The 18,456-nt window shown below is 39.7% G+C and overlaps 1 protein-coding gene across 1 annotated transcript in view; it reads left to right on the forward strand.

Annotated features, from left to right (window-relative positions):
* Nucleotides 1–2,832: 2,832 nt before the first annotated feature.
* The window catches only part of LOC117294567 (adhesion G protein-coupled receptor A3-like), a 39,991-nt gene continuing 24,367 nt past the window's right edge, over nucleotides 2,833–18,456 (forward strand). Inside the window, exons 1-3 of the mRNA XM_033777027.1 lie at nucleotides 2,833–3,116; nucleotides 5,154–5,913; nucleotides 13,057–13,128. Coding sequence (XP_033632918.1) covers nucleotides 5,642–5,913; nucleotides 13,057–13,128 — 344 coding nt within the window. The 5' untranslated portion in view covers nucleotides 2,833–3,116; nucleotides 5,154–5,641. The remainder of the gene's footprint in view (nucleotides 3,117–5,153; nucleotides 5,914–13,056; nucleotides 13,129–18,456) is intronic.

Here is an 18,456-nt window from a genome sequence, read left to right on the forward strand (position 1 = left end):
GCGCAGAGTGATCTGCCTACTACAAACCAAACATGAAAATGAAAAGGAAAACATTAATAAGATAGTAAAAGATAACACCAGGCAAATTAAAGGATACAAGCCAATTTGTAGCAAGATACTCCTTAATTGTTTGACTTTGGCCAACATTTTTTTCGGCAGGCTGACAAGGCGACACGGATTTTTAGTTCCAAACACCTTTTTTTAATAAAAAATCAAAATAAAACACGTAGTTTATTCTTACCTTATGACAAGCGAACACTTCTTGGGGTTTAGGTTGTGAAACAGCTCTCAAAACTAACGGGAAAGTAATTTGAACAAAAATCAAAATTGAACAAAAAATTTCTGCTTCAATAACACGACCGCACCCGTTGAAATCCAGCTGCAAAGTGATTTGCCCGCCCAGGGCGCCCACTCTAGCCCCCAGCAGCATGGGCGGCCGAATAGCAGTAATGGGGTTAATTTGTGCACAAACAAATGCAAATCCGGGATTCCAAGTTAACTTATCCCTCCGCTCCAGACATTTTTTTAGATTTGAGCAATCTTATTTAAAATTTTACCAAGCAAATTATGCCTGAATTATCTTTTTTGATTAAACTATCCAGAATTATCAACATATTCTTCATTCCTGACGACGGTTTATATGATTTCTGAGGTGAATTCACGGTCTAAATTTTGCTCCGCGCAATTTTCCAACCCGAAATGGTCGACCGTGATTGGTCCCGAGTGCAATGACGTCATTTTTTCACAGTTGCAGACGATAAATAAAAAAGATCCGGATTCGCGGGCAAAAAAAGCGGGAAGGAAATTTGGTCTTTCAAAGTTAATCCGAGAACAAAAGGATTTTTGCAAGGTTTGTGCGCAACCAAAACGGTCATGTCACGGACGCGTGGCTGGTACACATTAATGATATGTGTTTGTCCGTGCATCATTATTGAGGGCAGTGCTAATTAAGGTATCATCAATTTTAAAGGCAGTGAACACTTTTGGTAATTACTCAAAATAATTATTAGCATAATACCTTACTTGGTGACAAGTATTGGGGGAAGGTTGGTGGTATAAAACATTGTAAGAAACAGCTCCCTCTGAAGTGACATAGTTTTCGAGAAAGAAGTAGTTTTCCACGAATTTGATTTCGAGACCTAAGATTTAGAATTTGAGGTCTCGAAATCAACCATCTAAAAGCACACAACTTCGTGTGACAAGGGTGTTTTTCCCCTCATTATTATCTCGCAACTGCGACGACCAATTGGGCTAAAATTTTCACAGGTTTGTTATTTTATGCATATGTTGAGATACACCAAGTGAGAAGACTGGTCTTTGACAATTACCAATAGTGTCCAATATCTTTAAGATACAGGTAATCGACCTTTGTGTTGCGCAACGTCACAGCCCGAATTTTGTTTGCAACCGAGGATGGAAACCTATGGAAAGCCATAAATGCAAATCAAAAATACATAGCCATAGTTTGTAGAAATGTTACACCAACATTCATATCATGTTGATTTTGTTGGGAAAAAATCAACAAATTAATCATAAGAGATATTTCATCTCATAAATATTTACAGAAAAAAGAAAGAATTTTGTCTCAATTGTTTTCACGAGTTTGATTGTTTTGCTAACATTCTGTCGGCCATGAATGCCAACCTGTGCAGCAGGCCTACTAGCAAGTAGTATTTTGTGCTTACAAATTTGTGCTTTATTAAATTGGGCCCCGTATGCAGCTATTTGCCGATAAGATTTTTCAATTAAGGTATAGTGTGTGTTGGTGGTCGACCGTGATTGGTCCCGAGTGCAATGACGTCATTTTATCATAGTTGCAGACGATAAATAAAAAAAGATCCGGATTCGCGGGCAAAAAAAGCGGGAAGAAAATTTGGTCTTCCAAAGTTAATCCGAGAACAAAAGGTTTTTTGCAAGGTTTGTGCGCAACCAAAACGGTCATGTCACGGACGCGTGGCTGGTACACATTAATGATTTATGGGTTTGTCCGTGCATCATTATTGAGGGCAGTGTTAATTAAGGTATCAACAATTTTCAAGGCAGTGGACACTTTTGGTAATTACCCAAAATAATTATTAGCATAATACCTTACTTGGTGACAAGTATTGGGGGAAGGTTGGTGGTCAGAACCGAGGATGGAAACCTATGGAAAGCCATAAATGCAAATCAAAAATAGATAGCCATAGTTTGTAGAAATGTTACACAAACATTCATATCATGTTGATTTTGTTGGAAAAACAATCAACAAATTAATCATAAGAGATATTTCATCTCATAAATATTTATTTTGGACAGTAGCCAATCGGAGATTTCTTAGGTATGGTGTGTGTTGGTGGGGGGAGGGGGGGGGGTTAACATAGTCATTGCTCTAAGCTGGGGCAGGGGGTAGGTCTGCCTCAGCTGCGGGGGGTGGCATGCTCTTAGATAATCTGAGAACAAAACTTGTTTTTTCAATGTTTGCAGACCCAGGGGTGCGTTCGTTTAGCTGCCCTGGGTCGACCCTGGTGTGTGGCGTTTTTTTTTCCCAGGACGAACGTGGGCAATTATCTGCGCACGTTCGTCCTGGAAAAAGAAAACGCTACACACCGGGGTCGACCCTGGGAAGCTAATCGAACGCACCCTATAATGAGCCGTTTGTCTGTGTATCAATGGGGAGACCTTACATGTTATTAGACCGGCGGCGATAAACAGATTCGTACCGTTATTTTGAAATAGCGCCCTCTATTCTCAATTGAAGCACTCGTGTGTGTACTGTGTGTGTATTTCTATGGTGTGTAGTGTCGTGTGGCATGCGAAAACACACACTCAGCATGCATTGCGTCTATATATAATACATGGTGTACACAAACGTGAAATCGTCGAACGTTGCTGTTCGGAAGAGCTAACTCTGAAATTTTTGCTCTATTTTCTCATGTTAATGGCCTAATTCCACCCTGTACACGCGATATCAGTATCGCGGTGAATTTCGATAGAAGATCACATGAATGTAGTCGATTTTAAACGCCAGAATTGCTGTTGGGAAGTATCTGAAATTGTGAACGAAATTGGAGGGGCACTCACTCGCACACCAGAATCTGCTGTATTGAAGAGATGTGATAAGTGACCGTGAAAAGCAGGTGAGTTAATGCGTCTTGGTTATTGCATGGAGCAATGGTTTGTGTATGAATTGATGGTGTATGGAGTGACAGCTAGCAAGGCTAGTTAGTAATTGTAGGTATTAAGTTTGGTTTAGATTCCTAGATTATAATTTGTACTGGATCGTATGCAGTTGGGAGTGATCACTTCACTCGGCATGTTCGTGCGCAGTCAGTACCACAAAAAACACATAACAACCAATTGATTTGTATGTACAGTTAGTTAGTTAGGGCTCTCTCAGTCTCATGCCCAGTCTTGATACCTCCGCAATTTATCAAATTATTGTGGGTAAGAGTTCATGAACCTGATAGTTTTTACGTGTGTAGTGCAACCGTAGTTGCGATAACGTGGGTTACGTTATAATCGCAACTGAACTAGTGCAACCATGGCCCAATTTCATAAAGCTGTTACTACTAGTACTCTAGTACTGCTGTAGTGTTACTCACTTACTGAAGTGTTTTATTAAGCACAAAATTACAAATTTGTTTGCTAAGCAAAAATTGAATAGGACGCCAATAAGAACAATGTAAACTTAATGTAATTTTGGCTGGTAAACCGTTTCAGATATATAAAGTAATATTTTTCTGTGCTTAGCTCGTTTTCGTACTTACATGCTTTATGAGGGTAGTGATGATTCACATCAATGATCATGATAAAACTGTTCACAAACTTTTGTCTGCACAGGTTTCGATACTTGTTACAGATTAAATGAATCGTTTTTTTAAAGTACAAATTGTATTTAATAGATGTTAAATTTGCATCGGGATAAAGAATATTAATTTTTGGTTTTACCCATAAACACTGATGTGTGAAGCACTGTATACTCAGTACTTTCCCCGAGTCCTGTGAAAAAAATCACAGGCATTTTACTCGGGTGGGATTCGAACCCACGACCCTTGCAATTCTAGAGCAATGTCATACCAACTAGACAACCAAGATTGCCTGGTAGCTAGAGGCAGTTCGAATCATATGTTTAGCAGCGGGTACTGCGAACGATTTAATAGATGTCAAATTTGCATCGGGATAAAGAATATTAATTTTTGGTTTTACCCATATACACTGATGTGTGTAGCACTGTATACCAGTACTTTCCCCGAGTCCTGTGAAAAAAATCACAGGCATTTTAATCGGGTGGGATTTGAACCCACGATCCTTGCAATTCTAGAGCAATGTCATAGACAGTGCTACACAGAATACAGTGCTACACACATCGGTGTATATGGGTAAAACCAAAAATTAATATACAAATTGTATTGTTTTATGCCCCCACTTTTTATTGTATCAAAGATGAAAATTCCAGTCCTCGTGCTGGCTGTTTACACTACACATGAACCAACTGATAATTTTCTATCGCCCAACAAGTTCAGACACATGAACCTGAGTGCGATGGAGGGCAGAGTTTTTGTGATTGATTTCACATAGTGTGTTTCATATCTTGCAGCGAGGGGATCATACTCCCCAGGGAGCCGAGATGGTTTAATTTAAGGAAATGAAATAAATGGCCCCATTGACAGGGGTTATAATGATGTTTATTGGCTATGAGTGTCATACACGTACTTGGCAGACCTAAGATATGAGTACGAGTGAGCACTGTTTTTATGTCCCTTACATATTATTAGTAGGAAGTATTTGATGTGTGTGCTCTGTCTGTCATCAGGTTTACACAATAGGGCACTGGTATCAGAATACTTTCAGCTTGAAGTAGAAAACCCCAGTCAGGTCTGGAGTTTCATGGAGGCCAAAGCCTCTGCTTAGGGTAGTCTTGGCCTCGGTGTCCCTTTGAACATTTCCCGTACTTAAAAGATCTTCCAATCGGAAGTGCGGTTTGCAAAGTGAAATGGCCTTGCCCTCTCAAAGAGGAAATTCTATTCCTATAGTGTGAGATGTTAAATGTAATGAATATTTGTAATAATTGTGTAAAGTGCATTGAGACATTTGTTGATGTTATGCGCTATTATTTAATATTCTTATAGAATTATTTGTTATTTATTGACACTTTTTTTTGCTTTCCATTTTAGATAAGGGGATCGGTTGGTTGCAACAAGTCAGAGGAGACGTACTGTGGACGAGTTTTTCGCCAGTTTCCAGAATTCTTTTGAGCTTTGTTGACTGAATTGTGACTCCTGCTCAAAATAACTGAGTGGTAAAATAATTACAGTTTGAAGGAAGAAGACGCTTCAATGTGAATAACATTACACTTTGGATCACCCAATGTAAACACATGGAATATTCAGCAGTCCGCGCGAGGAAATACCAGCGTCATAACTGATTAAGCATAGTATGATTCATGCTGCAATCACACTTAACTGCTGAGCTCTCCTACATGGAGAGGATAAACCTGAGTTATTGACGAGGCAGTCGACACACTGTGATGCCGAGTGTGAAGCATCCCTGCACTGCCAATTAGCGCTCAGTTGTCATCCGTTGCCCTTCACCATAACTAAACCATCTGTTTCCTTCTCCTTGGTCGCGTGCATGGCTAAACCGCAATAAAACTGCTTCGAAAATGACCGCCATCTTCTGGATTCGTACGCCGCGCTTCAGCTTTGCCAGCGCCCTGTGTCTTCTTACCCTGGCCGTATCTGTAATCTCTACACTGGTAGTGCATGCTTGCCCCTCTAGCTGCACGTGTAATCTACTGGGTCGACGCAGCGATCGTGAGGGTCGAGATAGGGGTCGGGATGATAGGAGGTCAAGTCGTAGGGAGGTGGTCTGCAGCGGGAAGGGGCTTACAAGCCCAATTGATCCAGCCACAGTGCCACTGGATACTGTACAATTGTAAGTTCTTTAATTTGTTGTCCAGACTAGATTTCTTTTATTGACAAGTATCTATTACGACTAATTATTAATTATTATGTTCAAGAGTTATAGACGATGTGACCTATGTTTACATTCAAACTGCCCTCTGTTGACAAAACACTATATTACGTCATGTTTCGCCGGGCACTGAGTTGCGTAGTCATAGTAAGATTGCGTACACTTTCTAGCTGGCTGCCAAAACACAAAGGTTTTGCCCGGCGGTATGCGCGCGAATCATGTTATGGTTTTCGTGTGACGTCAGAGGTCACATCGTCTATTATAATAAACTATAGGTTTTGCCCTTTAATATTTTTTAGTGACTAGTTTGCAGGAGTCACCAGTTAGGTTACTCCATGGTTTGTCTTTTCACTGGTCTTTCTGCTCTTTCACCAGCCCATGTGTTTTTTATTATATTGTGAAGCTTGTCAACACTGAAGTAGCCAGTAGCAAGCAGCAAGACTCACTTAATTTTGACTGGGTCTATGGTGCTGTAACTGGTATTTGGCCGGCAGACCAGTGTTCAAGGTGTTAAGGGAGAACTTTGTATTGTAAAATATCAAATTGAATTCCTTCACAGATCAGTGTTTTTTGTGGCCTTTTTGTTTTCATTGAAAGACCACGATGACATTTCTACAGCCTGTTTGGTTGTGCAGTGCATGGAATGTTAAAACTAGTAGGTGTGAATTAATAGACCGATCCATTAAGCTCCGCCCCATTTTGATCGACCAATCACAGCGCAACGAAGGTCCGACAAATAAGGTCCGACATGCGTGCGCGTAAGCTTGGCGTGCGCGGCAAATTGTGCAGAAAGGCATTGGAGAGGCTCACATGTTCTTGCTCACACGTGCGTCGTGTGCGGAGCCTAATGGATCGGTCTATTGACATGCAATCAAATTCCCCACAGCAGGGATGCATTATACAGAACAGAACACTGTACATTTCCCTTGAAGATTTGATTAAAGCCTGGTTCATACTCAATGTGAGTGTGATACGAATTTTGCAATGAATAATTTATGTCAGCTCAACTCCTGTGAAACATTCGCTGCGAAAACAGCCCTGTGACGTCGAAATTGGTATCGCATTCACATTTGCTGGAAGTAAAAACCGGGCTTTTTAACTACATGTAGCACAAAGTATGTTCAAAATTGAAACATGCAGCTAAGCCAAGAGTACAGACAATTGTTCTAGACTATTGGTCAGGTTGCCATTCTTAGGTAGTCCCAGTTCCTTGTCGTGATTTACACTTTACATTACGTACTAAAAATCCCCCTGCATTGGTTTTTCCTGAACGCACACAACACGATTTACGACTTTCTGTTAACACTTGGTACAAATAAAGGGCAGTACGGGTTACGCTGAGCACAAAGCTAGCGTAAATGAGTGCATTAGTTGGCCCTGCAATGCCCCGCCTCCTCACCTTATCCCTTGGTATTCATTGAAGGACAGTCAAGCGAAGATCCTTCTAAACTTACTGGAAGTACAATAATCACAGCTACCTGAATCGCTTGAGTGTTATTGTGCATGTAAATGCCTTTTATGTTGATAATAACAACAGTGTGCACTCAAAAAGCTTTTTGCCTAGCATGCCAACTGAAAGTTGGGCAATGGGTGCGTTGCTGCTACACACTCTCAGTTTGAGAAGATTAACAAAAGAAATACCTGGATTATCCCTCAGCGAATGCAAACCCTGTTCACTGAACATTTAGGAGGGGAAAGTACTAAACGTGTACATTAGTATCTTAGGTTTCTTTCTTATTCACTACTACCGACCATCAGTACAAACTACAATGGCTCAAGGGCTCAAATTCTTTTAAACACGTTGCCTTGGATCGGTCGAGTTGGTCTTTGAAAAGCGTATGTAACCGTTTGTTATAGAATGCATATGATTAGAAAGATATTTTTAAAGTAGAACATAATGATCCACACAAGAAATTGCGTGGTTTTCCTTTTACTTTGCGAACTAACGCGATCGACAACCATAAATGGCCGACCGTGTTTGTCGACGAGGTAAAATGAAAACCACGCAATTTCGAGTGATACTTGTGTGGATCATTATATTCTACTTTAAAAAGTGGACCTCTCACTTTTATTTCACAAAACCAGATTTTAAAGCGAGGCAAAATGAGTTGAACAAGCACTTTGAAAAGATCTATTATTTTTAAGTGGACCACTCCTTTTATATTACAAAACCAGAATTTAAAATGAGAGAGATCTTTCCTCAATTTGTAAAAACTACCATAAATTTGAATGAAAGATAGATCTGGAAATCATAAATTTCATTGCAGTTTTCAGAGACTAATCTTTCTGATTGATGACAGGCCACAACCAGCTCTATGTGTGCACAAAAAACCCCCGACCATACAGAAGCCGATAACGATGTAATTAATTACATTGATCTCCATAATTGAACTAATAAATTCTCATTATCATCAACGGTACAAAGTCAAACAGACTTGACACCGGAAGGATGCCACAAAGACAAGTTTTAAAGGTAAAATGTCAGCGTACAGTGTAGGACTTGTGTTGGTTCTACCCCAAAAGAAGTTAATGACAAATAGCTTGTTTTTATTGTAATACAGCCGCCGAAATTCTGTCATTGGAGACTGTGTCATCTCCCTGCAATAATCTCCAAGCATTAATTTATTTTTGAAGTCTGCGATTTGAATTGTCTATTATAAATTTTGTAGAACATTTGCACGCGTCCTTTAACTGGTATCTTGTTTGTTAGTGTGGGAGGGTTGGAGGTGGGAGTTTTTAATGATAGATTACAGACATTGTTCAATGTACATGTAGGACTACATGTATATTTTTAATGTAGAAATATTAGTACTGTGTACATTACATGTGTGTTGTTGTACGCAGTTCATATAGGCCCTAATAATTGAATATTTTTCCCTAGGTTCTCTATTACATGTTGTTAAGGCTGATTTCACTGCAATCAATAATGTTCTATTGTACTGAAACTTAATTGGAAGTGGTGCTGTTCAAGTAAATCAATGAGCAGCAGGGGGAATTGTCAATGCTTGAATTTAATGTAGGGCTGTGGCGTCCCCTCGGCATACTGTTATCATCATTTGGCACGACATAATTTATTCTGCTATAGCAATTTATTTTCTATTCCGACTACCTTTTTCAAGATATTTGACACCTGTGTGCCGCGACCAGAATAATTTTCCAATTTGCAGGGTGTAGTTTTTTCTTTTAATCCAGCTTTGAGTGAGAAATGTCCCTGTGCAATTTTCACCGATGCTGGCGTTGTACCCAGAGGGTAAACTGAGTCATAAACCCCTTTTTCTATCATCAGTCCCTTCTGTCTTAAAAAGAAGAATATTGCTTTCTAAGACATGTTTCTGCTCAGCAGAAAAGAGAAGGATACCATACAAATTGCTCATGTGACATGGTAGTTGTTTTGCTGGTTACCTCATATCCGTAAGCATAATTTTTTTGGGTGCTTAGTTGCTTTTAAGCAAATTGGGCTCTAGCGGTTACATCTCGCTTGCTGTTTACCAGATCTAGACATTTCTCCGCCATTGGTCTTTTAAGTGCACATTGTGGAGGACGTTTCAAAAAACGATTTCAGTTTTAGTTAAAAACAATTATTTTTGTTTGTGAAGATGATTTTCACATCAAGGGGATGCGGCAAACTCTCACAAGGGGATATAAACATCAAGCTGGCAATAGCCATTATCTCTCTTTACAAAAGCAAGTACTTTGTATAATAACTTTGATTTATTTAGTATGTACATGTGTAACTAGACAACATTTCTTTAGAGGCATTTTGGTTTCCGCCAAATGTTCATGTAACTAAACCTTCAGGCACTTGAAAAAGGTATCTGACCATTAAAGGTATATTTTGCTCATTGAAAACAAAAAATACTCAGAGCCTGACCGGAAGGATGCAAGGGCATTTTTGTTGTTAGCAATTTGGTCATGGTCAGTCAGAGCATCTGAGAGTGCGGCCCAAATCCTTCCATTTTCTGGACTCCCATGTCACTATACACCAAGTTATTTAGACTTGGATAAGATTGGAATGCCTGCCTGACCCAGTGATAAACAATGGCTTGTGCCTGAATTTTTAAATGAGAAAACTTGAAACATGCTTGAACAAAGACTATTTTTCTGCGCTAAATCAATTCAGGCCCGTATGCTTCAGTTTTTAAAGGGTGAGGACACCAAGGCATTTTCACCCTATGAAGAAATTGTAAACTTCTACTGTCATTGGAGCATTTCAAGAGCATCATAGCAATGACCCATCGTCTTTATTGCCTCCTTGAAGTATCAAGCATGTAAAATGTGTAGGGCCTACCAAATGCAATGCATTCCATTTATTAATCACACACCAGTGTACTGTATGTAAATAACCTTGGAGGAGCAGCCTAGCTGTGACTCACATAAATATTGCTGCTGGGGCACTTAACATGTCAGTGTGGATAGTGGGGGGAAGAGAGAAGACTCTGTGTTTGTTTGGGACAAAATTTGTCCATCTTGTGATAAATTTGGCTGCCATATTTCAACCTCTCTCTCTCTCTGCTTGTTTGTGTCTGTCTGGGGATTAATCAAACTCACAGGGACTTGGGAGTATTTTTTTTAAATTAGAACTCTGCCATATCTGAAACACACAGTGATGCTGTTATTACAGTTCAAGATCTCCTTTTTTTATTTAATTATAAAATAAATTAATTTTTTAAAGTTTAAACCCCTAAAATGAGGGCGGATGTCAGCACTTTCTGAAATGTTTAATAATGTCTTATAATACAAGACCTTTGTATAAAATACCACCAGACACACTAGCCAGCTCGTATTCCAAGATATCCTAAGCTGGACTCTACCACAAGTCCCAGAGGGGGTGCTAATCAACAGGGGTCTGGAGGGGGCAGGACACAACTCTGCCATCATGTTCAGAATTAAGAAACTTGGGTACATCGTACAATTTCTGTGTAAAAAATATGTACTTGTTTCGGGTAATTAAAAAAAATATTTCTGGTCCAATGACAATTTTTAGAGGTGTTGTCTTCAGGAGATTTGGTTGAAATTCAAGCTCAAAATGTTGGGGATACAATTTTATTGTCTGAAGGTGAACACATTATACGTGTTCCTCTTGTTTGGAGCAACATGAACATGTACCTGGTGATTAGGCCTACTGGTGATAAGATGGAAACTCAAACCACAAGAAGTACATCTTTAAGCCCCGCAGCCAGTTTCAATCCGTCCACGCCCTCTTCCCATTACACTTTTGAAACCAAAATGGCCCATAAATGCAGGCCGTGAAATGTGATCATGAAATTCGAGGTGTTTTGGAAGGAGCCAGGTCTGCTCTGGCGTATTGGAGTAATACCTTGATGGTGTTGTTGTAGTCGGTAACTTCATCAAGATGACAGTAACTGAAGACTGTACCTCTGCAGGCATGAGTGGAGCTGCAGGATCGGCGTAAAACTACAAAGGTTCAGAACCGCGGGGACAAAATCTAAATTTTCGGTGGTTTGTAGTCGGGGTGTGAAGTTCAGAAAATTTAGATGCTGCCCTGAGGGCAACCATTAAGATAATCTCAAGTTGACCGATTGCTACTTAGATTGTTGTCTCCCGACCCATTTAAGGGTTGGCGCAAGCAATTACATTGTGGCTTTCAGACTAATCAATGGTCAAATATATTATAGATTTTGTTTTGCTACATGTATTCACTATTTTGTTTAGTGTAAAAACTTAAACATCATCTACAGTTTTCACTGTATTCGTAAATTGAAGAATAGTTTTAGAAGCTTGAGTATATCACATTCAAGCATACAATTTTCTAGTAATTTTTAATATAAATATTCAATATTTCAACTTAGGTTTGGGCTTCGGGTGGTGGGGGTGGGTAAAAGACACACATTTAATGCCGTATTAAAATTAAGGGACCTATAAATTTATAATCATTGAGAGTGTAAATTTATGTCAATTAAAATTTGATAGGCCTACACCTTGGTTCAAATTTGTCAAAACAATCACAAAACTTGAGCGATACGTATGATAAAGGTTAGAGCAAAATATAAAAACCTCCCCACCCTTCTAGATAACAATGGATACATTTCCAATCAGGTTTTGAAGTTTGTTCCCATGACGCTGAAAGAGGGGGGAAAACTGAAGCAATATCAGCCATGGCTCTTTTTGTTACTACTGTTCACAATAATTCACAATAGAGAGCTACACTTGACTGGTTATTATCGGAATACTTAGGGGCCTCCATTGATGGCAGGGTTAATGCTGGAGTAAGGCAGTGTCCGAAACGGCGACTTCGGCTACAGCTACGGCTAGATTGCGCGCGTCTGCCTATTCTTCAACCCTTGTAGACGCGCTGATCTAGTCGTAGCTGTAGCCGAAGTCGTCGTTTCGGACACGGCCTTAGGTTCCCTTTTTCTCTTGTGTCAACATTCACACCTTTAACAGCCTCCAGGAGCCCTCAGTAAACACTGTACTATTTTTTGTCCCTGGCAGGGGTTGTCCTGTACTGTAGTGGATCAAGCCATTTTGAAATCTCATTCTGGTGTGTAGTACACATGTACTGTCGAGTGCCATGACCTTAAGGGGTCGTTCACAATTATCAACATTTTCATAAGCGTACAAGCCGTAAACTTTTTCCCACACTATACTACAATGTACTTTACGTATAGGCTCCGAAATAACCCACATCAATTGCCTTGGTGCCCTCTGCTTATGCTATGGTGCCCTTCCCTTCCAATACAAATTTACAATTTCCTCATACTGTAGAGTGCCCCTTACCAGAGGGAAATTGCTGTGCCCCTTCAAGAACGAAGGTCAAGGCCTGTATGTGTAAATACTTGAATGTGAACAACACTATGCAAACCCTTATTATCACGAGCACAGATGAACAAATAATAAAGAGCGTACACGTGTTAAACAGATATAAAATGGCATAATTTTCGGAGAACGAAAGCATTCAAACACTGATTTTATAAAGTGTAATGTACATTGTAGCTTCCCTTTAACTTGTGGTATACATGTATTTGCATTATGCAAACACTTAACAGACTTTAACAGATAACAGATGACTAAGTGGTGTGCTGGTCATTTTATCATTGCATTGCTAACATTCTATCACCTTTATTTATTGTCTTTACTCATCAGGGATCTCAGTAATAATCAGATAACTTCCCTTCAACAAAACGCATTCTCTGGGCTGGCTTCCTTGCTACAACTGTAAGTATTTCAACATTTTACCATCCCCCCAAGAATTTTTGTGTAAAAGCAGCAAATGATTTTCCCTGGTACAGCAGAGCAAAATGCTATGCAAAATGTATCAGTTGCTACTCAAAAATCATCACTTGCTACTCAATATTACCATTCAGTGTTCACGAAATAAGTATCCCATGGTAAATGTTGTCTGTGCATAACAAGCATGCTGCATATCAATGGGTCATGCAGGCATTCCAATCTCATCCAATTGCCGAATTGTAATATCTGGAATAAAGGGGAAACCGCTAAAAAAACCGCCAAAAACGTCCACACCTCACAGTTACTCCAGCCATTTTCAGGAATGTAAACAATTGTCAAAACTCATTTGTCACATGCTTCTGTCCAAATATTGTTTTCGCCTGTCCATACAATAATGATAAATTTGACAGTTTTTTTCCTGGAGGAAGTGTGTAGATTAATGAACAAGTTCCAACTGTGGGCATGATCTCAACATTTGCCGTCAAATTGTGTTATCAGAAACCATTTAGGTATGTTTTCTTCACATTTTTTGGAGCTTTATTTACCCAGGGCAACTTTTATTTAACGAAATACCTGCAAGTTGACCCTCCAACATCCAACGAATTTTGTTTTCCCAGTGGCACCAATTCCTAGACTGAAATCCTAGTACTAGCCCCTTCCTTGTATTAAGCGGATTGTCCAACTGTTTACATAACGGCTGTCAGTTCACCTCATATTTCACACAGACGGCGAATTTCCACAATCACACCTTTTCACCTGGCATATGAAAGCCCTTTGTGAGGTTGTCAATGGCGCAGAAAAATGCATCTTTGTACGGAAATTTGTCTGCGGGGCATTTGAATGTTTTGATTTCTGGAGGAGTTTATGTGCACCTCTTGTGCTCTGTCAATAAGTGCTGGGGTGTGCTAATTGCTTGACATAGCCAGTTAGACCCCAAAACGTGTTCCGGTGTGATGCTGCAGTCACTAAGCATAAACTGCGTAAAGCCTGGTTCATACTTCCTGCCATTGCGAAGGTGATTACGAATGTTGACGTCACAAATTCGCAACGAACAAACGTTTAAGTTAAGCTGAACTCCTGCAAAATATTCGGTGTGACGTCGCTCCGAATTGGCATTAGGCAAGAAGTATGTATTGGGCTTTTGTCTCAACCATATGAAACGAGAACCAAACCCAAACGAAAAAGATTGTTTTTTTCTTTTAAAATTCTGTTAAAAAAAACCCCCAAAAACCTCAAAACTCAAAACGGCATGTTAATTTGAAGGTCACAGGTTCAAATCCAGCTTTAGTAAATTTCTTTGGTCACCTCGGAAAGTTATACAAAGTGCTCAAATCCCTTTCAATGTGCTCATGGTTTGAAATGCAAAATAAACAGCAGGAAAAAAAAGAAGGAAAACTGCAAGAATGTGTGGAATAGAACCATGGAGGAAGGAAAAGCTGCACCTTGCTCCATGTTTTTTTCCAGTCCATCCATAAAATTAGCCTTGGTTGATAGATCCATGGCTGGCACTGTTTCCTTTACCACACCCTAGAGAGTTACACCATTGATCATCTTCTTTTAGCTCCTTCCTAATGTCACTCTACACTCCTGGGAGAGCCAATCAAACACAAATTGCACCTAAAACCTAACCACAGTTTACCCCCATCAATTTTTTATGGAGCTTGTAAATTAGACTGGAGGAATTGTCACTGACTTTTTGGTTGGCTCTGAAAGGGCCAATCTGCTGGGGAATGCTCTTAAAGCAGACAGGTGAAGTGTTGCTTTTAACTGCTAGTGACTTATGGGTCTGCAAATGCTATTGGACTCAGGATGTGTAAAATATGGTGAGCCCTATTGCCCTGAGCACCGTTGGCTATTACAGGCCTGTGTGCTTTGTTAGAAAGGGCAAGGGCACCAAGGCATTTTCTCCTTGGAAAAGAGCAAAAGGCCAATCTGCTGGGAATGCTCTTAAATAGACGGGTGAAGTGGTGCTTATAACTGCCAGTGACTTATGGGTCTGCGATTGCTAATGGACTCATTATGTGGGAAACATGGTGAGCCCTATTGCCCTGAGCACCTTTGGCTAACAAACAGGCCTGTATGCTTTGTTTTTGAAAGGGCAAGGGCACCAAGGCATTTTCTTTGTGGTTAAGGGCACCCTATGAGGAAATTGTAAACTTCTACTGGGAGAGCATTTCAAGGGAAGGGCACCAAGGCAATGACCAGGGAGCTTGGAGGCAATCGCCTAGTTGTTGCCTCAGTGATGTATCAGGCCTGGGTTAAGAAGACCCAGCCTTGCTACCATCCAGCGCACTGAATCGATACCTCTTGCCAGCCACTAGTGTGTGACGAGGCCATTAGATGCTTAATAAATTAGGTCATTTCATTCTTGTATTTTAGTCATGAAATCAGTTGGCAATTACACAAATTATTATTCACACGTCGGCACTTGAATGTCATTTGTACTTGGAACTTTGCTGATGTTCACAGGTCTAAACGTTTTTAATTTTGCAGCTAAGAACTGCACTTGACAAAAAAAAAATTAAAAAAAATACAAGTAATTTGAGCTCCACTGGTTTAGTTATAATTTCGAATTTACTTATACCTGTTTATGTAGCCTTCTGTAAGGACTCTACTATCGTCAGATATGGTCGCTATTTTTTGCATTTAGAACACACCTGACTTACACAGAGTTGTAATTTGTTTATTTATTTTTTTAACCAAATGTACTTCAAAAATTAATCCATTATTCAAGATCCTAGAATATTATCCGCCATCCAATGTTGGTCTCTAATTTTTATTATTCTAATGAAGTCATATCAAAACAAGAGGAAAAAGGAAGACGAATGAAAAATTCAACTGCATTAAATCACATATGCACTTTAAGACATTTCTCGTCTGTCAGCCCTAGTAGAGCAGACGGCTGTACATTAATGTATTTAAGACTCTGACCAGTCTGCCGTCTCTAATTAGATCTTGAGGGGTCCGTACACAAAAAGATGGAAAATGGAAATAGAGCGTGACTCGAGCAAGAATCCAAATGTATATTTGGCAGCCTCTAAATCTTCATGCATCCCGAAGCATTTTTTGTTCATCAGGTCTCAGGGAGGGTTGGTGTTGAAAGAAACTGCTTTGTTTCTCAGGAGAAAGGTAAAAAAGAAAATCATCTCTCCAGACTACTCCTCTAATTTAGAATTGATGGAAATCTCATGTGTGGATTAGGAATAATGTGATGTACAATTTGCTGATCGGGATGACGATAAGCGATTGCTCATTGCTGGGGCTGCACTTGTGTCTTGGTTTTACATGATTGAAACTGCCTCTAGCTGCCGGGCAAACTCTACATTATGTAGGTGGTCTAGTTGGTAAGACACTGCTCTAGAATTAAAGGACATGGGTTTGAATCCAATTCTGTGCCTCTTTTGTAAACACAAGTCTGCACTTCAGCTGTTGTGAATTTAAAAAGGGAAAAATGCAAGAAATAAATATATTTAAAAATGAGTGCTTTATAGCTCGTATACATTAAAATGAATGCACTTGGGCAGTAACTGGGTGCAACTGAGCTAAGAATCTGTGAGAAAGGGAGAACTTTTTTTGTGTGCGGACGGAAATTACAACTCAGCGAACCCTGCCATGGCATGCTCCAAGCTTTGGGTAATCCTGCCCCTGACAATCGCCAGGGCACAACAAAAAATGAAACTGGTAATTGGAGTGCCAAAAGCATTAAACCAAACAGCGGACAAAAGACCAGAGTGTGAAACCTCCACTCACTGGACACAAATGCAATCTTTTGAAAGTTGCCGACCTGTGACGGGCGTTCGAGGAGGTTTTTTTTTTTTAGGAGAAAGTTTTTCAGGAATTTGTCTTCATTGTCAGTGTAGTTGAGGTCTACTGTAATGGTTGGTTTGTAAAATTTACAATGTCATGTTTTGTAGTTTTTATGTTGTTGGCTTGAAGCGACAAGATAGTAATGCAAACATGTTTTTTTTTTGGCTTGCTCTGATGTGTGCGTAAATATAGTGTGCATGCAAATGCAACTGTATTTGTATGCATGTTACATACTTAGTTTACATAATGCCTACATTATACTAGTGACAGCTTACACAGTTTATACAGTGACAGTTCACACCATTTTGAAACTGGGTTTAGTGGTTTCTCCTTATCCCATTTTCCTAAGGATCTATCTATTGGAAAATAAGTGGATCCCAGAACTGACATTGACCTTAGAGCCCCTCTTTAATGTGGATGCTCTTTAAAAGAAAATGTGCCTTTTTTGAAAGCGGTTTTTCATCACTGATACTGAACTTGGGGTTAGAGACTTGTTTGTATTTTTTTCACTGCCATCTTCATGAGGACTCTTTCGAAAATGAGTGGATCACAAAGCTGAACTTAACCTTATAATCCCCCTTTATCATGGATTTTCTTCTAAATAAAATGCCTTATTGAATGCGGTTATTCATCACTGATACTGGACATGTCATCGTAGACAATCGTGTGTGACTGCAAATGACATCACTGAAGTGTACTAAAATCAGTGCCTGTGTTTCATCAATGGTGGCTTATCACAGTGTACGACAGACGGATGGACGAATAGGTTAGGAAGACTGAGTGTAGTTGTGTACCCCGATGCCGTATTTAATCAAAAACCCATGCCTGTCAAGCATGAACCAATTTCTAATATGACCACTTTCCCCTCGACTGGAGCAGTGTCTCCGTACGACGTATTGACACAAGGCTGCTGGGCAATCCGCGTTGTGCCTGGTTAGAGGAGGGGGAGGCATAGAACCCCCACGCCCATCGACGCTCCTCCACTTACAGGCACACGCCATGTGTTATTATGATATGCCAGTCGGCCATGCTTGCCTCATGGTTTGCCCATTTACCACTGGTGAACTTAGAGATGACACAAATTATAGCGGACTGTCTAATTTGGATTTGGGAATGGCTAAGTAAACATGGTATGGCTACTGAGCCAGGGACTGGCTTGGAAATTTTGTTGATGGGATAAATATTTTTACTAAGAAATTATGCAGTCACTGAAACATGTAGTTCGAGGAATTGTGTAATATTATGTGGATGCGTGGATTTAAGTTAAAGTAGGCAAGTATGTATCTGCACACAGCGCTATAACTTAATCAATTATAGCATTGTATACGTTTTTATGCCTTGCCTTGGTAATACCATAATTTAAAGGTTGTAAACTGTAATATTGGTAAGGCTAAAATATTATTTAATTTTAATCTGAATGCTTACTGATTATGAAGTTCGTAAGAACCATTTTTTTCCTGGTGAAATAATTCCCTCTGAAATAATGACACATTTAAGAAAACACTC

This window comes from Asterias rubens, chromosome 9 (assembly GCF_902459465.1).
Source record: "Asterias rubens chromosome 9, eAstRub1.3, whole genome shotgun sequence".
Lineage (NCBI taxonomy): Eukaryota > Metazoa > Echinodermata > Asteroidea > Forcipulatida > Asteriidae > Asterias > Asterias rubens.